Raw genomic sequence first — 22,181 nt, 5'->3', positions numbered from 1 at the left:
AATGGCTTGTCCCTCGAGCCAGGAGTCATGGTTTAGTGACATATATGTCAAAATAAATTTTTTTTATCCAACTTTAAATGTCATAATACAACAACAATAAAAAAATTAAATATATATATTATAAATAATTTACAGGGAATAGCTGTCCCTCAATTTCATGTCACTGGTATTACCCTTAATAAATACAAAACACCACTTTGAAAAAATGCAACATTCTGTCAACTTCTTCCTGGGTCAAAGGTTCATTGGAGGCGGGGCTGTTTTGAAGAGTGCATGGTGAGTCTGCACTCTCTTCATATGTTAGCAATTTTATGATTCATTTGGTAATTTAATGTGAAGCTTTAAAACCCATCACTGGTGTTATACATTTTATAGTATGGGGAAAGGAAATATGATTGATCCAATCACATTATTAAATTATTGATTTACAATTTAAAAAAGTGTGGTTTGAGCGACTGTGACCCCCATTTAAGATATGCCATCTTGTCAGCAGATTCGTCACTGGTGTTACGTCACTTGTGTTACTGTTCCTGCTGGTAACACCCGTGACATGACAGGAACACCAGTGACAATCAATAACACTGCTAACTTTTTATATCAACGTAAGGTTTTATAATGCTTCAATATTGTAATTTGTAACATAATATGGCTTTCCTTTTGATAGATATGGCGAATAAAAAAGTGAATACTGATGAAAAACAAAGACTCTACAGACAGTGCAGGGTTGCTGACCCAGACCGCAGAGCAGGCTACCTTGAAAAAAACAACGTATTTATTTAAAGGATTTAGAGTCAAAAAAGAAAGAGAGTGAATGATCTCACAGAAAGAGGAAAAAGACCGTAGCGAAAGCAATGTCGGGTCAGACAAAAAAAACACAGAGAAATGTTGAGAGCAGGAGAGACACTGTTGACCCCTTCTTCTACAGGGAGAGACCCTTTTGGGTGGTGACACCGCAGGAGAGAGACTGAGAAACTTGCCAGTGCAAGACTCGTGAGAACTAGCAGTTTATGGCGGATAAAATGCACAAACTTGGTCTTTCACTGTCCAGAAACCTGGAGGAGATTGCAGATAGCACAGTTTGTAACAATTCAAAGGCATGCGCCATAGGCGCATGCCAAGCATGTGAACACGTCACTGCACCACTGGCTAGACAGCAATCCAACGAAGAGGTGTCTGGAGAAGATAGAGCACAACAGAGAAGAACAAGATAAAAGTAGCTTAATCACTGTGAAGAAGAATATAGCCATAACCGAGGAAGAGCTGGTGACCCAGTTCCAGGATAGACTCTTTAAATTTAGGAGACATCTGTTCAACATCTGATGGCAGTACCACAGCTACCGGATCTTGAGAGAGAACCTGACCAATGACTGCCTGATCCATATATAGTACCAGTCAAAAGTTTGGACACCTACTCATTCAAGGGTTTTTCTTTATTTTTACTATTTTATACATTGTAGAATAATAGTGAAGACATCAAATCTATGAAATAACACATATGGAATCATGTAGTAACCAAAAAATCCATATATATTTTAGATTCTTCAAAGTAGCCACCCTTTGCCTTGATGACAGCTTTGCACACTTGGCATTCTCTCAAACAGCTTCATGAGGTAGTCACCTGGAATGCTTTTCCAACAGTCTTGAAGGAGTTCCCACATATGCTGAGCACTTGTTGGCTGCTTTTCCTTCACTCTGCGGTCCAACTCATCCCAAACCATCTCAATTGGGTTGAGATCGGGTGATTGTGGAGGCCAGGTTATCTGATGCAGCACTCCATCACTCACCTTTTGGTCAAATAGCCCTTCCAAAACACACCTCCAGGCTGTGTGTCATTGTCCTATTGAAAAACGCTGCAGAATGCTGTAGTAGCCATGCTGGTTAAGTGTGCCTTGAATTCTAAATAAATCACAGACAGTGTCACCAGCAAAGCACCCCCACACCATAACACCTCCTCCTCCATGCTTTACGGTGGGAACTACACATTACTTGAACTGTGAAGCTTTTATTTGGGTTGCAATCTGAGCCGATTTCTGAGGCTGGTAACTAATGAACTTATCCTCAGCAGCAGAGGTAACTCTGGGTCTTCCTTTCCTGTGGTGGTCCTCGTGAGAGTCAGTTTCATCATAGCGCTTGATGGTTTTTGCTACTGCACCTGAAGAAACTTTAAAAGTTCTTGACATTTTCCAGATTGACTTAAAGTAATGATGGACTGTCGTTTCTCTTTACTTATTTGAGCTGTTCTTGCCATAATATGGACTTGGTCTTTTACCAAATAGGGCTATCTTCTGTATACCAACCCTACCTTGTCACAACACAACTGATTGGCTCAAACGCATTAAGAAGGAAAGAAATTCCACAATTAAGAAGGCACACCTGTTAATTGAAATGCATTCCAGGTGACTACCTCATGAAGCTGGTTGAGAGAATGCCAAGAGTGTACAAAGCTGTCATCAAAGCAAAGATATTTGGATTTGTTTAACACTTTTTTGGTTACTACATGATTCCATGTGTGTTATGTCATAGTTTTGATGTCTTCACTATTATTCTACAATGTAGAAAATAGTAAAAATAAAGAAAAACCCTGGAATGAGTAGGTGTGCCCAAACTTTTGACTGGTACTGTAGATTTTAGTGAAAACTTCACATGCAAGTATGCTTCAGAGATCCAGTCAGTTCACTTCGGGGGGTTCACACAAGCAGGTGACGGTCCACACTGGTGTCTTCTATGTGGCAGAGGAGCCCCCCATCTCCTTCTGCACCATCTCACCCAGCAGAAGGCATGACCCAGCAGCCATATGAGCTCACCTGGACTCCATTCTGGACATGATAAAACAGCAGTACCTTACCGTGCAACAATTTCACTTCTTCAGTGATGGTCCTTTCACCCAATATAAACAGAAGGGTAACTTCTATATGGTTGGCACTGAACCTTTCAAGAAGAGCTTCCAGGGGAGTACGTGGAACTTTTTTGAGGCCAGTCTCGGAAAGGGTGCTCCGGATGGAGTGGGGTGGTTCACTAAAGAGGTCAGCTATCCTCTTGGTCCACCACGGGAAAGACATAATAGATACGATGTCTTTCTATCAGGCGGTAAGGGACTCTGACACTCAAATACAGTTGTATTATGTCAGTAAGAGGTGGAAAGTAAGGCACAGAAGGGTTCTGGGGTACCACTGGTAACCATAAAAGGACACATGCGAATGCACCAGGTTCTGAGTATCACGCCTGGCATCCTAAAATACAGAGACATAAGTTGTCTCTGCCAAGCAGCGCAAAGCGTGTGGGATTGCCCATGTTATGGACTCCAAGAAAACACTCTCCCGACAGTGCCGGCTAATGGCCATGGTCTCTCACCTCCATATCAAACAGATGTCATCGACCCGGATACCTCAGCTCCACTTTGTCCAGATGTCATTGAGGAACACCACACTGGACAGTGGTGCATTGTGAACTACGATGAACAACCATAGCCTGGCGTTATACTGGAGGTCGAAGAACAAAACGTCAAAGTTAAGTGCATGCACAGGAATGGAGTCAACAAGTTCTTCTGGCCAAGAGATGATATCAACTGGTATTGGGATGACCTGATTGTGTGTCTGATGCCAAAGCCGCTGCCAGTGAACAAAAGATCAGCTCAGATTGACCACAGTATCTGGAAGTACTTGGAGGAGCACCTGAATGTGTGAAAGCGGCAGATGTGAACTGGCTACCAAAGAAGAAGACGTCAGTGGCTAGAAAGCAATGGAGACTGGCTCTGAGATGATAACAGATGGACGTGATGCAATAACATGGCAAAGACAAACATATGGACAAACTCTTCTAAAGACAAACACATCTCAAGTAAAAGTGAAGTTAGTATGGGAAATAATTAGTACAGGAAAAGTTAGTACAGGAACAGGCCTATTCCATGAACATGTTTTACACCATACAAAATGTTTGTTTCAGTGCTTTTGGGAAGACGTAATCTTAATTTACGTTCAATGATTCTATTGTTCTTGTTTCTATAGTTCTAATAGACAAGTTTTATGTTTGTACGACAATGTTGTTAGGAAATACATTTTAGGCAATAGACTTCATCTTTTGGTCTTAGTCTTTGACCAATAACCTTCATTTTATTGTTCATATGAAATCAACACCTGGTATAAAATGATTTGTAATAGAAAATATTACAATTATTTCATACAAATTTGATCAATTTAGTATGTTATGTCACTGGTGTTATTGCATGGCATATAGGTGTTCTAGCATCAGTTACCCATTTTCATAGAATATGTTTATTTGTATCTACCCAACTGCTGCTGCATTCATTAGTAAGCATTTTAAGAATATGATAATCCAATTTTGATGACTCAACATCAATTATTTCTAATGTTACAACACGAAATGTAGGTAGAAAAAAAGGTAGAAATATAAAAATGTTGCACAATAGAACTTTACACATACCGGTTTAAAATAAATTATTACTAATCAAAACAATTTAATATTAGCATGGACCTTTTGTCTTTGATTATATATGGAAATTAAATTGTTACATTCAGGAAAGCCTGAATTGTCATCTAAAATATAGGTAACACCAGTGACAAAAAGGTAGCACTTGCATTTAAAAAATATTAAAATACATTAAGCTGGCATTTATGTTGATTTATAATGGTAAAGGGTTAACTATTATTGAAGTTTTGGCTCTTCAAAATCCATAATTTCCATAGAATCACCCATCTAACACCTTTGGGATGAATTGGAACGCCGACTGCGAGCCAGGCCTAATCGCCCAACATCAGTGCCCGGCCTCAATAATGCTCGTGGCTGAACGGAAGCAAGTCCCCGCAGCAATGTTCCAACATCTAGTGGAACGCCTTCCCAGAAGAGTGGAGGCTGTTATAGCAGCAAAGAGGGGACCAAATCCATATTAATGCCCATGATTTTGGAATGAGATGTTTGACGAGCAGGTGTCCACACACTACATGACCCAAAGTATCTTGTAGTATAAATAATCTATAGAATTTCCAGAGAAAAGCTGATTATATGGAAGACTAGAGGACATACTGTACATTTGACACTTCACAGATTGCTGAAACAAGATCGAACGCTAAACCAACTTTGTTCAAGATTGCGCTCCCACCTAGTGGGGAAAACAAACAAGTTGCTCATTTTCGAGGCAAAAAAACAGAGCGATTCAGGTCTTATTAACACTGGGGGAAAATGTTAAATGATCGTAAATGGAGGCTGTTGAGACATGGGACAAAATGTGTTTTTCAGATCTGAAACATTTAGAAAAAAGTGACATTCCATGTTTAGGTGGAATGCATTAGCACATCTATTTTGAAGTCCAGTTAAGACAGTACACATTTTTGTAAATAATTTTATTCCAATATATTGATATTCAATTAGGGCACAGGCACAGCAAGGTCTTCATAGAACAGCAGCATAAACATCAAGTTGGCAGTATGGTTCACTATTAGGTGACTGAATGGGCAGAGAACCAAGTCGAGAATTGATGTAAAATCTGAATGTCACTTATTTTTACATTTACATTTTAGTCATTTAGCAGACGCTCTTATCCAGAGCGACTTACAGGAGCAATCAGGGTTAAGTGCCTTGCTCAAGGGCACATCGACAGATTTTTCACCTAGTCGGCTTGGGGATTAGAACCAGCGACCTTTCGGTTACTGGCACAACGCTCTTAACCACTAAGCTACCTGCCGACTTATCTGGAGATACTGGTGTAATTTCATGCAAGCAAGTTTTAACAAATCGTGAGTTAAAGGGATACTTCTGGATTTTATCTACTTCCCCAGAGTCCGATGAACTCGTAGATAAAAATTGTATGTCTCTGTCCAGTATGAAGGAAGTTATAGGTAGTTTTGCAAACCAATGCTAACTAGCGTTAGCGCAACGGCTGGAAGTCTATGGGTATGTGCTAGTAAGCTAGCAGATACCCATAGACTTCCAGCCATTGTTCTAACTATCCAAGTAGTAAGTTAACCATGTCAAACTTGACATGCTCTACATACACACAAAGACATACGGCTGCAATACCTTAAAATAAATCCCTCGTCATTGCATTTACCCCTTCCTTTCACAGTTCACTCCCTTTCCTGATGCCATTCTTGACATTGAGCGACTTGACGTGTTGCCATGACCTTATCCCCTGTGGAAACTGTGGCTCCCAGCATGTATGTGTGCAATATTAGCTGATCAGATGAATTTAGTATCACCCTTGCCAACTTGGGACCATTTTACTTAAAACCCCTGGCCTACTTCTACCCCATCAACCCTCCTACACAGGCTTCTCTCAATGGCTGTCATTGGTCAAGTCCTCTGGCCAGTACTGGTCCTGCATGTAGTGGTTTGAGGTGGCGGGGTCTGGGAGAGTGCCTGTGTCTCGGTCCCTCATTCTCTCTTGCATATCCTGTTCCCACTCCCCCTCCACGAGTTTATATAGGTCCAAGGAAGCGAGAGCGTCCTCCACTGAACTGTGGCCCCTCCTTCCAACCTGTTAGGGACAAGACAAAGATCATGTTGACGCCAATGACCAACCCAACACGGTCAAGTCTGTTAAGATATATCCATCGATCTATTCAGATCCCTAACCTCAGATGCTTTTAAAATGGTCACCAAACAGTTAGCCATCTCTGGTTAGAGAAGGCAGGAAGGAGCGCTCACCTGTATTTTCCTGTTTAGGAGGCTGTTGGCCAGGATCTTGAGTGAGACACAGCGCTTTGTGGGGAAGCCAGCCAGTCGCCTGAGCAGACGCATACCACTTGTGTCCCTGATCATGTGACATGGGTGGGTGAAGTCCAAGGCCTGGAAGTCATTGTACAGAGCGTGACCGATCACCACTTTCCCATCCAGTATTCGTAGTATCTGGACAAGGAAAGCAAACATAGTATTGGTGGCCATTACCAACGTGAACACACATACAAAACAAATAGGAATAATCAAAGTATTAAACCAATTATAAATGGCTTCCATTGTACATCTCCTTTCCTTTGAGACCATGACTAGGTCCAGTTGGGCTTTCTAGCATATAGACTACTCCACTCCTTGGTCCAGAAGTCACAAAATAAATAATACTATTAAAGGCCAAAGAGTACCAGACCATCTCATTCTCTTCTCACCTCTGTCCTAGCCTTGGGGAAGGGCAGAGCGTTCTGTAAATGGTGCCTCTGGATGCCACTCCAACGGGTCCTGTAGTCAGTCACAGCCTGGCACGGACGGATGTACTTATCGTACAGGACGTTGCCATGGTAATCCACCAGGCTGCAGCGTGCCAATTCACTAGTGCGCCCGCCTGGCCCTGTACCAACCATCTCGCAGTCCATGGCCACCACGGTGGTTGGGCTCATTGTGTGGCAGGGAGAACTACGTCCACTAGTTGGAGGGCTGGCCTCAGACACAAATCCACTGTCCACCTCCCATCGTTCACTCAGAGTGGCCCCAACCAGCTTTGTGCCTTTTGAAGTCTGCTGGTTGGCTATGCTGTTGTCCCCAGAAGCAGCTATTGGCGAACTCTCTACTGTAGGGGGCAATGGCAGTCCAAATTTAGCAACATGAGTCCATGAGTCTGTGGGTTTTAGAGTGCTATCAACTTCTAGACACGTGTCATTCTCAGGTAATTTTATATTTTTTACTCTTTGGATAGTGTCCTGCGTTTCATTGTTTTCCTCTGTCCTTTTTCTCTTATTGGAGATGTTATTCTTCTTTTGATGCTTCTTCCGTGCTCTGGCGTTCTCCACAGCACTGAGGAGCATGGCTTTCCGGGATAAATATCTGTAGTTGTTGAGAAGTCCCCAAGAATTGCGATGGGTTTTACTTCCAATTGAAGTCCATGTTTCAGACATTTCTCTTTCCATGTAGTATCACATCTGCAACAAACGTTTGTATTTATTTCATTGGAGAAAACGAAAGAAAATACAAAAAGAACACTAGATAAGTTTAGCTATGTCACAATATCTAGAACTAGCTACCTAAATTGAGAAAACGCAACAAACTCGTGACTAAAGAGTAAACATGATGCCAAAGAACGTGTCTAAACGTGAATACCAGCCACATTGTTTTACATCTGTCCGTCTTCCAGACCGCGTGTTGTCAACGTAGCAAAATCAAATGAACAATCAAAATGTCGTAAAATAACACCATAATAAGGTACTTGCTTAGCTATATGACAAAAAACATTTACTAACAAAAACACTTTGCTAACGATTTAATATACAAATTGCTTAAAGCATGGCTAGCATACAGTACCTCTGCTGACACGTCCACCCGTCCCGAACACTCGACTGAACATGCCCAGGCAGTTTACTAACGTGGCACTGATTGGCTCGTACGTACGTAAGCCCCGCCTTTGGCATTCGTACTCAACTCTGAATGGACCATATAATTAAAAATAACCAATCAGAGAAAAATACCAACTCGTGGCCTGACGTCAGTCATTTTACAGAAGAACTTCCAGGTTAACAAAATGTGCTGAAAAAGATGTTGCCCTCTACTGGAGAGGAAGATCAGTCAATTCCACCTTTCAAGTCTGATTCAAACCGAATGGAACTCAAAGACATAGTCGCGGGAAGTAGGGGTGCTGAGGGTGCTACAAAATATATATATATATATATATATTAGGGAAAAAAATGTTTTGCACAAACGTAGTGCGCTGGGCCTTTACCAGTCCTGTATTAGCAGTTCGATATAGCTGTCTGTAGCACGCCCAAAAAATAAATCCAGCGCCTATTGGTATGAAAGTAAACTACTGAACAACTTGCTATTTAGAGCATTTCCTCAAAATACATGTCTTGCTTTTGGCTTCCAAGACAATAACAACTGTAGGCTATAACAAATGTGCATTGTCATGCAGTGACAGAACGATAATTGAGATAATGCAAATAGTTAATGATCACCTAGTTGGGCTAACTTTTTAACTTCTTGCTATATGCCAACATCATCATCCTCTGCCTGCACCCCTACCTGTAGCCTACCTGCCTCTGGTATATTGCATTTCCACCTCTCACTCTATCAGTCTTACTTCTCCAGCTTCCTGAATTAAATGTGATATTCTAACAGATCAATCTTGCTGGCAAAATGTCATTAAATATTGCTAAGTTATTTAGCTATAGTGTGGATGTAAGGCAGTTTTTTGTATACAATGAGCACCCAGATGCCGCATAGGCAACACAATAATGTCAGACAGAGACAAGCTGGCCTAGGTAAAAATGTTCCACCTCTGCGTTGGCTGCTATGTTGCAATATTAATATTCTCAGAGCAGTCTCGTTTGTTGATATGTTTCAATATTCTCAGAAACACCTTATTGATGCAATGCTTCAATATTCGCAGAATGTTTCCCTTCCCTGGCGAATAACGCAGACAGGCAAATACAAAAAACGCACACCTTATAAGGAACATCTCTGAATGCAGAGCAACAATGTTGGTGGGAAGCGCATGAGACAATGACACTGTAATAGTACACTGTATGCGCCGTTCCACAAGGGTGACTTCATATGGCCTATAGCAGGGGGTCTGCAACCTTTTTCATATGAGTAACAATTTACAGTTGATCCAACAATTTGTAAAGATCTGCGTGCCAGTTATGATTTTCATATTAGCATTGTAGGCTACTCAACTGTGAAAATGTCTAACTGCCCACAATCTGAATAGCCTAATTCTAGCTGGCTACTAGACAGAGACACTGTCCATTCAGCCACACCCCACAGAGCTCCACTATGCCTACCTGTACTGAGGCGCTGTCCATTCAGTGGTGCTGAATCACGGGCGCAGCCTTAACGTGTAGATTTTTCTTCATTCCTTGGTCGAGTTTGTTTGTTTTTATGCGTCCTTGTCGACTGTAGGCTTAAATAATTCCTTTGGCGTATACCTTTTATTTCAATGCATGTGTTGGATTTATCTGGCATAGTTTGCATTCGCAGTCAGCTGTTTTATGCTCCAGTTACTTTCACATTGACGTTGGTATTTCACATCGGTATTTGAAGTCGGCCTTGATAGTGTGTATTATAGTCCTGTGTAGCTCAGTTGGTAGAGCATGGCGTTTGCAACGCCAGGGTTGTGGGTTCGATTCCCACGGGGGGCCAGTATGAAAATTTATGCACTAACTGTAAGTCGCTCTGGATAAGAGCGTCTGCTAAATGACTAAAATGTAAATGTATTATGCTATTTCATGTTGCACTGTTCCACAAGTAGGCTAAATTAGTCAACGTAGCATATGTATGATGAGGTTGAGTAGTACATTGTACACGCCATTCCACAAACCTTTAAACCTAATATTGAGATGATGTCTGGGGGAACTGTTTGTTTTTGCTGTTCTCCAAACAGCATTTTAGAGTACAGTAAATGAGTTTCAACTGGTGGGTGTATTTCTACAGTCGTGGTCAAAAGTTTTGAGAATGACACAAGTATTGGTCTTCACAAAGTTCGCTGCTTCAGTGTTATGATATATTTTTTGTCAGATGTTACTATGGTATACTGAAGTATAATTACAAGCATTCCATAAGTGTCAAAGGCTTTTATTGACAATTACATTAAGTTTATGCAAAGAGTCAATATTTGCAGTGTTGACCCTTCTTTTTCAAGACCTCTGCAATCCGCCCTGGCATGCTGTCAATTAACTTCTGGACCACATCCTGACTGATGGCAGCCCATTCTTGCATAATCAATGCTTGGAGTTTGTCAGAATTTGTTGGTTTTTGTTTGTCCACCCGTCTCTTGAGGATTGACCACAAGTTCTCAATGGGATTAAGGTCTGGAGAGTTTCCTGGCCATGGACCAAAAATGTCGATGTTTTGTTCCCCTAGCCACCTAGTTATCACTTTTGCCTTATGGCAAGGTGCTCCATCATGCTGGAAAAGGCATTGGTCGTCACCAAACTGTTCTTGGATGGTTGGGAGAAGTTGCTCTCGGAGGATGTGTTGGTACCATTCTTTATTCATGGCTGTGTTCTTAGGCAAAATTGTGAGTGAGCCCACTCCCTTGGCTGAGAAGCAACCCCACACATGAATAGTCTCAGGATGCTTTACTGTTGGCATGACACAGGACTGATGGTAGCGCAAGGTGTTTTCCGGATGCCCCAAACAATCAGAAAGGGGATTCATCAGAGAAAATGACTTTACCCCAGTCCTCAGCAGTCCAATTCCTGTACCTTTTGCAGAATGTCAGTCTGTCCCTGATGTTTTTCCCCAGAGGGAAGTGGCTTCTTTGCTGCCCTTCTTGACACCAGGCCATCCTCAAAAAGTATTCACCTCACTGTGCGTGCAGATGCACTCACACCTACCTGCTGCCATTCCTGAGCAAGCTCTGCACTGGTGGTGCCCCGATCCCACAGTTGAATCAACTTTAGGAGACGGTCCTGGCGCTTGCTGGACTTTCTTGGGCGCCCTGACGCCTTCTTCACAACAATTTAACCTCTCTCCTTGAAGTTCTTGATGATCCGATGTGTCCTCTGTAGCTCAGCTGGTAGAGCACGGCGCTTGTAACGCCAAGGTAGTGGGTTCGATCCCCGGGACCACCCACACACAAAAAAAATTTTTGCACGCATGACTAAGTCGCTTTGGATAAAAGCGTCTGCTAAATGGCATATTATATTATTATCCGATAAATGGTTGATTTAGGTGCAATCTTACTAGCAGCAATATCCTTGCCTGTGAAGCCCTTTTTGTGCAAAGCAATGATGACGGCACGTGTTTCCTTGCAGGTAACCATGGTTAACAGAGGAAGAACAATGATTTCAAGCACCACCCTCCTTTTAAAGCTTCCAGTCTGTTATTCTAACTCAATCAGCATGACAGAGTGATCTTCAGCCTTGTCCTCGTCAACACTCTCACCTGTGTTAACGAGAGAATCACTGACATGATGGCAGCTGGTCCTTTTGTGGCAGGGCTGAAATGCAGTGGAAATGTTTTTTGGGGATTAAGTTCATTTTCATGGCAAAGAGGGACTTTACAATTAATTGCAATTAATCTGATCACTCATGACATTCTGGAGTATATGCAAATTGCCATAATCAAAACTGAGGCAGCAGACTTTGTGAAAATTTGTATTTGTGTCATTCGCAAAACCTTTGACCACGACTGTACACACCCCACTTTGCCATACCCTAAAAACGCAATCCTGCGGCTATGCTCAGAGAATTTCGCAAAATCATATTTTTTGGGGTGCACTTAGTCGGCCCTCGACCCCTGGTATCATATGAACACACAAGACATGACGAAATGAGTAGAATTGCAGGATGAGCTTTAAAACTGCAACATTTTCTCTCTGCCAACAAGAGGGGTGTGAACTGTTTGAGGTTGCGACTTGCGAGGTGGGGGTGTTACACCGATAAATGACAATATTAATCTAGAGCTTTGCCACCTAGGAAATGTGTGACCAGACTTTCTCAAATAGTACTCGAGTACCCCTACTCTAAACCATTCAGATGCTCAATATGTGAATCAGTTGTCACAGCAGAATTTCACACCTCTGCTCAAAAATCAATGACATTACACAGCAACATCTGCGAAGTGCAAACTGTTCTCTTGCCTCAAGTCGCAAAGGCAGTTTTCACAAGGCTGTGTTACAAAGACAGTGCACACTGGTGTCTCTGGAAATAGCCTCTCACAATCAAGGCCAGTTTCCTGGAAACAGAATAAGCCTATTCCTAGACTAAAACACCCCTTTCAATAGAGTATCTCCATGGAGCATGATTTTAGGTCAAGGAGTAAGCTATCAGCTGGCCCATTAAAAGTGCAACATGCTTCTTTTATAGAATGGTTCCCTGTAGTTTTTAAGAATATGGTTTAGAAATACCCAAATATTTGTGTATGTTTTAGATCATAATTTCCACAAAATTCCTCAAGGAATTATATATATTTTTCTATTCTACTACTAGGGTCATACACAGCCTGATCATGTTCTATACACCCCGGACTCAAAACAAACATTTCTCCACCAATTAAAATAAAAACATGTAGTTGGTTTTGTGGGCCTTTTATTCCCGATCCTTTCAAATGTACAAAAACGCGGTGAAAAAAAAGAAAAAAGGTAATAAAAAAAAATGATTTCACCATAACCACCCCGCTTTCTGAAAAAACTAAGCAATAGATGACTGGAAATTGGTCTCAAACCAAAGTGCATCAATCGGAGGTACAGACCAGGGGAAATAATCTCAATTTCAAAACTGTCCCTCTTTCCATACATTTAAAATCAGGCAGGCCCTGGCCACCACCTCCCAGTGTTCCCAGAGCAGCAGTACCCAAGGGAGGGTTCAGAGCATTCTGTAGTTCACTAAAGATTGGAATATAATTGAGTTCTGTCAGTGTTTCCCCCCTTGAATGTTGGCTCCAGTTGAGCTTCTATAGCTCAATCTTGGACTTCTCTTCCTGAGCCACCAGTGGGTTGGTGGCCTCCCTCTTCAGATAGGAGATTAAGTCACTGACCTCACGACCTCCCTGAAAAAAACAAAACATCAAGCCAGGTAAGCTGCTGCATCAATGTGAGACAATAAGGTCTAAATGTGAGTATCCTTTGAGTCTTACATGAGCCAGATATTATAACCCAAGCCATATATGTTATATGTATACTCGGGACAAACCTCATATTTCTTTGGGTTCATTTTCTGTCCAGCTGGTGCGAAGAAGATGGTGGGGAATCTGAAACAGTGAAAAAAAGCATGAAGATCAGGGTGTAACAGACGGGACTTGCACAGGACCTACATGTCAAACGTGTCAAGCACTTGCTAAATAGTTACGACTTGAAGATGTATCACTCACCCCCTGACTTCGTATTGAGATGGGACATCATTGGCTGTGGCGTCCATCTTTGCGATGACAATGTTGGGATCACTGGACAGCTGTGAGGTAGGGGAGGGAAAGGGTTAGTCTCATGTGCCAATGTAGAACGGCCATAACATCAGTAGCCCTTACCTTCTCTCCCAGTTCTTTCCACTTGGGCTCCAGGCTCTTGCAGTGGCCGCACCATGGGGCGTAGAACTCAATCAACACATCCTTTTCCTCGTCGTTCACAATGGCGTCAAAGTTCTCAGCCACCACAGTCTGGAGAACAACAAAGGAGAAAAAAGGTTGGCCTTGGTGAGAATGGTTTACACAGACAAACCTTGAAAAAAAAAATAACATGCCTTTTTAATGGAGTAAACCAGGGGCATCTCTCCGACAGCACAACATAAATCTAGGACCACCCCCAACACACTGCTCTCATTGGAAATCATTGAGTCGCTGTGTTTTTTTCCCCCCAGCATCATTTTGTCCGGTTTAGGAGCACCCTTAACCGCTTGCAATTTCAGTGTCAAGTGCTGACTCACCTTGACGGGGCCGTCGTTGTTCTCAGGGCTGGGCTCAGACTTGAGGTAACGCTTCAGCTTGCCATCAAAGTAGTCCTGCAGGAAACGCTCCAGGGCCTTGCCGTCGCGTCTGTGGAAAACCAAGACATTGGACTGAATCAGTAAGGAATAGCTTGTGTGGGGAAATAAAAATACTTCTACAGAGGTCATCAATACCTGTTAGTGCTGCTATATTCAGTGGAAAATGTACATGATATCCTTTGCTGCAGAGTTTAAATGTCACAAATTTGGCTCCAAAGCCCCAAGTGCTTTTTAACATTCAAGGGACGCTTGAAATGTTACTGGAGTTCAATGGCAGGTTGTACTCAGTTATGTGAAGGTTATGAGTGCGTGTAAGTGAATTCCCTAAGTAAATTACAGGTAGCACTTGTATGAGCAATAAACTCGTAACCACTAAATAATTAACCAGTCTGTCACCCTAGAGCTAGAACGATAAACCGAAAATTACAGACACGCACCCTTCCTCTTACCAAAAGAAAAAACCATTCGTAATTTTCTGTGATATTGCTACACAACGTTCCTGTAGATTGTTCGAGAACTATTATTTGGTCAACAGTAATCGCCTATGCATTATGATGATTCCTGCTATGAAAGTATCTGCCTGTCGCTGTTGGCTTTTGACGCTCACTCCCTCTCCACACTGTGTGCACAGACGAGGGAGAGATGCATTTTGAGAAGCAGACGGATATAGTGCCTTCAGAAGTTATTCACACCCCTTGACTTTTTCCACATTTTGGTGTGTTACAAAGTGGGATCAAAATGGATTTTGTCATTTGTCAACGATCAACACAAAATACGCATGTCAACGTAGAAGAAAAATTTGAACATTTGTAAAAAATTAAATATATGAAAAACAAAACACAATTGATTACATAAGTATTCAACACCCTGAATCAATGCATGTTAGAATCACCTTTGGCTTTCTGGGTAAGTCTAAGAGATTTCCACACCTGGATTGTGCAACATTTTCCCATTATTCTTTTCAAAATTCTACAAGCCCTGTCAAATTGGTCGTTCATCATTGCTAAACAACCATTTTCAAGTCTTGCCATAGATTTTGAAGCAGATAAGTCAAAACTGTAACTCGGCCACTCAGGAACATTCACTGTCTTCTTGGTAAGCAACTCCAGTGTAGATTTGGCCATGTGTTTTAGGTTATTGTCCAGCTGAAAGGTGAATTCATCTCCCAATGTCTGGTGGAAAGCAGACTGAACCAGGTCTTTCTCTAGGATTTTGCCTGTGCTTAGCTCCATTCCGTTTCTTTTTTTATCTTGAAAAACTCCCCAGTCCTTAACGATTACAAGCATACCCATAACATGATGCAGCCACCACTATGCTGGAAAATATGGAGTGGTACTCAGTAATGTGCTGTAACAGATTTCCCCAAACATAACACTTTGTATTCAGGACAAAAAGTAAATGGCTTTGCCACATTTTTTGCAGTATTACTTTAGTGCCTTGTTGCAAACAGGATGCACGTTTTGGAATATTTTGATTCTGTACAGGCTTCCTTCTTTTCACTCTGTCAATTAGGTTAGTATTGTGGAGTAAGTATGTTGTTTATCCTACCTCAGTTTTCTATCACAGCCATAAAACTCAGTAATTGTTTCAAAGTCACCATTGGCAACTTAGTTAGGAAGGACGCCTGTATCGTTGTAGTGACTGGGTGTATTGATACACCATCCAAAGTGTAATTAATAACTTCACTATGCTCAAAGGGATATTCAATGTCTGCTTTTCTTATTTTTACCCATCTACCAATAGGTGCCCTCCTTTGCGAGGCATTGGAAAGCCTCCCTGGTCTTTGTGGTTGAATCTGTGTTTGAAATTCACTGCTCAACTGAGGGACCTTACAGATAATTGTACATGTGGGGTACAGAGATGAGGTAGTCATTCAAAAATCATGTTAAACACTATTATTGCAGACAGAATGAGTTCATGCAACTTATGTGACTTGTTAAGGAAATGTTTGGTCCTGAACTTATTTAGGCTTGCCATAAAGGGGTTGAATACTTATTGACGCAAGACATTTCAGCTTTTCATTTTTTATAAAATTTGTATAACTTTAGAAAAGCATAATTCCACTTTGACATTATGGGGTATTGTGTGTAGGCAAGTGACACAAAATCCCAAATTAATCCATTTTAAATTCAGGCTGTAACAAAATGTGAAAAATGTCAAGGGGTGTGAATGCTTTCTGAAGGCATTGTATGACCATTGCTCAAAATGCTATTGCGGGAAAAAAGACAACTTTAAAAAAAGCAACTACTGTTGTTCTAGTTACAGAGAGGAGAGCAACAGCTTTCTGAGAGTATATAATACATTCCTCACCTCATAATATTGATTTCATGGCACCACTTTACAACCGGAGTAGGCTGTTGTGTAGTATGATTTTGATGTGCCGCGGAGCGCGCTCATTTGCAGTGAATAGGCTTGTATCAAGTAGCCTAGGCCTAGCGCTGGAAAGTTTTTGTAGGACATTAGCCTACATTTACTGATAGATTCATAAATTAAGCAACAATACCATATTTAGACTTAGCAATCTAGCTAAGTGTTTTGAGTTCCCACTTGGTGAATAATATAGCCTTTAGGTCAATATGCACAAAGACGTCAGCAAATTCTCTGAAGAGCCAAAAATCGGATAATTCTGGATCCTATTTTGACAGGTTGCACATAAAAATATCAATGATGCATTTCATAGATTTGTTAGATGAAACAGCTTACTTTTTTTTTTAATCATAGGCTACCATCTCAGTTGTCTTACTTGGCACTGGAAACATTTTTGTCTAGAGCCCTGCCACTTGCAATATAAAGCAACTGTCAGTTAAATGTTTATGGTATTTGTTGTTATCGAGCAAAAGTTACATTTATCGCGATATTACTTTGTCCATATCACCCAGCTCTAGCACTTCCCCAAAAAATAATCGTAATTTATCGCATTTTTGTCCATATTGCCCAGTTCTACGTCACCCTAACATAAGGGATACCATGTCCGAAGTGCCATTTTGAGTTGCATGGTGAGTGACACTTACGAGAACTCCTCTGCCATGACGTATTTGTCTCCCTTGGCAGTGCGGATGCCGACCACGGGCAGCTCTCCTGAGCTGGCGTCCAGGCCCATCTCAGCGATGTCTTGGCTGAAGCTGTTCTTGTTAGCCACGGCAAAGTTCAGCGTTTTACCCTGGTCCAGGAAGCTCTTGGCCACCTTCATTACCCTATAGACAGCGAAGAGAGGGAGTTGGGTTCACACAACAATGCATTGGAACATTTTGTCATGAATCCCAAAGAGTCCACTTGTATGCAAATCTGTTACAAATCTCCATTGAACATGCTTTTCCATCTGTGTCCAGGAATCCGGCATTCAGAGTACACAAAATGAGGTTTAGTCTTGGGGAATGACATCTGGAGAAAATACACTAACACACATAGCACGTGAGACAGAAAAGGAGGTCCCCTCCTGGGAATAAGTGTTATTTATTAGGGACCCTACCGGTTCCTCCAGTAGTTGGAGCCCTTGGGGTTCTTCTCATAGTCCACATCATAGTAGGCCACCAGCAGGTCCTTGCCCTTCATTTGGTCCTTGTTGTCATCAGTCATGTGGGGGCACATTCCAAAGCTGATGGAGAGAGAAAAACACAGTGTAAGAGGTACAACTCCTTTCATTAATGTCAGCATCCAAAATGCAGTGTAAAAGAGGTACAACTTGTTCAAAATATGTCACCATCCCCTCCCTCTTGACAGTGGGATAAAAAAAAAAAAAAAGAAGAGATAAGGGCTGCTCTTGACAGAGAAACTGGTCTTAACTGGTCCATGCATCTCCCAAGAATGAATTAAATATGCTAACAACAAGAATCTATTCAAACTGCCTATGGTTTATCACTGCTGGCCACACAAGGGAGAAAATATTGAGGTGGTAAAACTCACATGTTGTCCTGGATAAACTTCTTGATCATGGTGTTGGTGAACTTGTCCTCACTGAACTTGATACTGCTCTCTTCAAATTTGTTGTTGAGGCGTGGTGGACGGAACAGAATGATTCCCCTGCAATACAACAGAACACAAGCAGTCAGATCAGGTCACATCAAGTAAGGACACTCAAACATGGTTTTATGAACTGATACACAAAACGACGCCAGATTAAAAACTTTGAGTTTTTCAATATAAATTATACAAAATTCTTGCAACCAATGGAATGTTATATATATGGGGGATACAACCATCCCAGCTCTGCAGATTTAGCTGCGAAGAGTCAGAATCATTACATCATTTGTTTTGGTACTGTCCATATGTAGCTTGTTTTTGGTCGCAGGTTCAGGAATGGCTGAAGAATTGCAACAATTACCTGGAGCCAACTGTGCAAATTGCAATGCTGAGTGATTTGAAAAGTCATAGTCAAACGATCAATAATACTCCGATTTTTTTCCCCCTATTTAATTTACTATCTGTAGAAACTATGCGAATAGAAAGGTTCAGAACTTTTGTGAAACATCACAGCACAGTTGATAAATACATAGCAAATAATCTGGATGGTATTCAGAGAAAATGGGAGGGGTTGAGGGCAGCTGAAGGATGGGACTAAAAACATAAGATCACTAATGCAAAAATACTGGGTCCGTAAAATGTATATAGTATGTATAAGCTGGAAGTAGAAGCCAAAGTGTTGTTGTCCATTAGTTTACTCCAACTAGGGGAGGGGAGGTAAGGTTAGGGGAACATAATAATAATAATAATAATAATAATAATAATAATAATAATAATAATTTACACACACACAAAACATAGGGGAATTGGAAATGATGCAGGCAATTACATTGATCGAAGCCACAATCTGCAATATTAAAGCTGGTCTACCCCCTAATATAAGGTAAGTGGAGAAATCATGTTAATTTGTATGAGTGAACTATGCCTTTAAGGAGGCAAACAACACAATTTTAAGAGGAGAACTCACTCTCCCTCAATGCCATGTTTCTGGAGAAGCTCCCCAGAGTTGGTGTGTGCAAAGCGGAAGGACTCTTGGAGGGCACTGGCCGACTTAAGGAACTCTGCTTGGGCTGGGCTTCCACCGTCAGCAAAGAAACCTGGACAAACACAGGAAATACGCCATACAGTCAAATATAATTGACGACAAAGGCAAAAGTAGAAATACTTTACTCAGTCACTTAGTTTTGTTTATTTATGCAGAGGTCAACTTTCCAAGGCAAAACCTACCCACAACACTTGCGTCACGGTCTCCGACATACTTCGTGAAATCTGCCTCGGTCTTGAGCTCCACGGAAGATGGGCCAGCCTGCTTCTTCAGATGGCTCACAATCCCATCTGACAGAGAGAGAGAGACCATTTAAATACAGGGTCAAAACATACAATAGGTGGATGACAGGCAGTTATTATGCTTTTGTATCTAAGCTCATCAGGTCAAGACACGGCATGTTAAGTCCAAATACCTGCAGTTCTGGGTCCATCGTAGGCACCGGCATCCTCTCCGTCTTTGAAGATCTTCAGTGTTGGGTAACCGCTAACTCCGTATTTCTGGCACACATTGTTGTGGACCGTGCAGTCGACCTAAAGCATAATGACAGGTGGCCATTACTTAGTGGATGGGACAAAGAGCACAAACTTGGCAACTAACTCAGTTTATAAACCTTGTGGACATGGCTGTCTTTACATCAGTATGGGGATTTCACACAACCTGTTGTAATCCAAAGGTAACATTTTATTGTACAAATGTTAGGCGCATTAAGTGACTAAAGTACCTTGGCCAATGTGACAATGCCTTTCAGACGTGTGGCTGCCACCTCAAACTCTGGAGCTAGTCGTTTACAATGGCCACACCTAAGGGACACAAGTGAGGTAAACTGATATCTGTAAAACATAAAATCTTGACCCTTACGTTGCCTCTGGCGGCAGTGAACCATTCAGACATTAGTTTGAAATCTAGAGGAGAGGGGTGGGAGTTAAAAGCAGGTGGAATTTGATACCATAGTGATGGATCAAATGGATGACTGTAAATTGATGTTCAAATAAATGCAGCCGCATTATTGAGGAAAAAGGAAATCCACATCATTGCTGTAAAATACAAATCTGTGAATTCAGTTATCAAATCTTATCAGCCATCTTGAAAAGGATAGATTGTTCTTTTTATCTGAGGAAGTCTTGTTCAAGTTTGACAGCATTGAACTGCCTGCTAACTGTTCTGGGGACCAATCAGGAGTAGCCACCCAAACTTCACTGGCCAATCATAAGGTTACAAAAGTGGCATGCCAAGCCTCCAACTTACTTGTAAGGGGTGATTTAAACCCACAGTAGCTCGCTAATAGCCTCCAAGCTAAGTTTGAGAATTAGACAAGTTAAATTTGAGTAAACTCTACGAAATAAAATGCAATTTTCTATTACATGAAACATTGTGGCTTGCCAGGCCACATCCAAAGTAGCCAACTTAGTTACCTACTAGCCATGTCCATTCTGAGACACTCAACTAGCTAGTATAACATATGATCTTTGATAACGAGCAACGTTATGTAGCTAGCAAAGTGCATGTAAGAAATAAGTAGCAGAAATGAGTCACTATGGCTAGGCTGTGGCTAATTTGACATTCCCACGGGGGGCCAGTATGAAAAAATAAAAGAATAATGTATACACTAACTGTAAGTCGCTCTGGATAAGAGCGTCTGCTAAATTACGTAAATGTAATTCACTTCCTAACTTGTTAGCAAATGTTGTGAGCTAACCATTAAGTAGGTAGCTAATTTGGGGAAACAAACACTTTTCTAACTTAAAATAGACATAGTTAGCTAGTGGCTAGTTAACAGTTAGTTGATAGCCTGAAAGTCAAATAACTATTCAATTATAAGGAGCATTAACTTTTTATTCCTCTTGCGTGAGTAACTGAACAGTAGAGCTAGCTAGCTAACGGTGTCTGTTCACTGGAGACAAAATTGTAACGTTAATGTTGTAACCATTTAGCCTCAGAATGTAGCTAGCTAGTTAGCTATGCGTTTCTGTAGACCTTACCATGGCGCAAAGAATTCCACGAGAATCATCCCATGGTCTCCAATTTTACTGTCGAAATCGTCATCAGAGAATTCTATCACATCACTCGACCGAGCAGCCCCGGCGAGAACAATGAAGAAAAACAATGTCAACATTATGAAACGTGCCGATGTCTTCAATGGTGCCAAAAGAGCAGCAATTTAAATGTAAACTCGGTTTTTGGAAACCCTCCTAAAGTGCCAGGCTTTCTCGCTAGGCCCAATGTTGGAGGCACTGTTCGAAAGAGAAAGAGAAAGTGTTAGCGGAGATGGTGAGGAGGTGAATTACGGGGCTTCTAAACAAAGTGTGGCATCTCACCATTGGATTTTGAACAGCGTCATACTGTCTGAATCAGCCAATAAGAGTCAGGCACACATGATTTCCTTGCTCACTGGGTGCACCCACCACGACCAATCCCCATCCATCTCTTTTATCATACTTGAATCAAAAAAATGATATTGATCACTGAGTTCAATTAATCTAAATACAGTATAACACACTTTGTTTGGGGAAAAATATATAATCACAGATATTAAAATAGTATTATTATAATATTCATTGCATATTCATTACTATTGATAAATTGTGTTTTTATTTCCAAACAAAAATATTCTGTATAATAATAATAATATAATATCAGATGAGACAATACCTTACATTTATTAATCACTACAGTATTTTAAACTAAGAGCTTGACAAAGTTGATTGATTTATGAAGTACAGACAACACCAAACACGTTTTGATGAACGATGTAATAATGGCATAACAGGTGAGAGATTTTGTTCTAGAACGTTATACTATTGTGACGTCACACATAGTAA

General features: G+C 41.3%; 2 protein-coding genes across 2 annotated transcripts; both read right to left on the bottom strand.

The window, feature by feature from the left end:
• Positions 1-5,347: 5,347 nt before the first annotated feature.
• On the bottom strand, positions 5,348-8,282 carry LOC311135094 (apoptosis-enhancing nuclease-like). The gene is made up of 4 exons (XM_084168962.1): positions 8,242-8,282; positions 7,116-7,862; positions 6,661-6,861; positions 5,348-6,490 (listed from the first exon to the last, which is right to left on the bottom strand). Exons 2-4 carry the CDS (start codon positions 7,848-7,850, stop codon positions 6,290-6,292), a joined length of 1,137 nt encoding a protein of 378 aa, XP_084025088.1. The 5' UTR covers positions 7,851-7,862; positions 8,242-8,282; the 3' UTR covers positions 5,348-6,289.
• A 4,666-nt stretch (positions 8,283-12,948) lies between these two features.
• Positions 12,949-21,670, bottom strand: LOC311134645 (protein disulfide-isomerase A3-like). Its single transcript, XM_084168389.1, has 13 exons — positions 21,342-21,670; positions 20,084-20,162; positions 19,775-19,892; positions 19,542-19,649; positions 19,282-19,411; positions 18,258-18,374; positions 17,824-17,949; positions 17,366-17,548; positions 14,295-14,403; positions 13,900-14,028; positions 13,747-13,826; positions 13,569-13,626; positions 12,949-13,425 (listed from the first exon to the last, which is right to left on the bottom strand). The coding sequence occupies exons 1-13, from the start codon at positions 21,473-21,475 to the stop codon at positions 13,330-13,332; spliced, it is 1,467 nt and encodes a 488-aa protein (XP_084024515.1). The 5' UTR covers positions 21,476-21,670; the 3' UTR covers positions 12,949-13,329.
• Positions 21,671-22,181: the final 511 nt, after the last annotated feature.

This window comes from Coregonus lavaretus, assembly GCF_964263955.1.
Source record: "Coregonus lavaretus genome assembly, chromosome: 9".
Lineage (NCBI taxonomy): Eukaryota > Metazoa > Chordata > Actinopteri > Salmoniformes > Salmonidae > Coregonus > Coregonus lavaretus.
The sequence above is the reverse complement of the archived record's forward strand: the minus strand, read 5'-3'. Positions and strand labels throughout refer to the sequence as shown.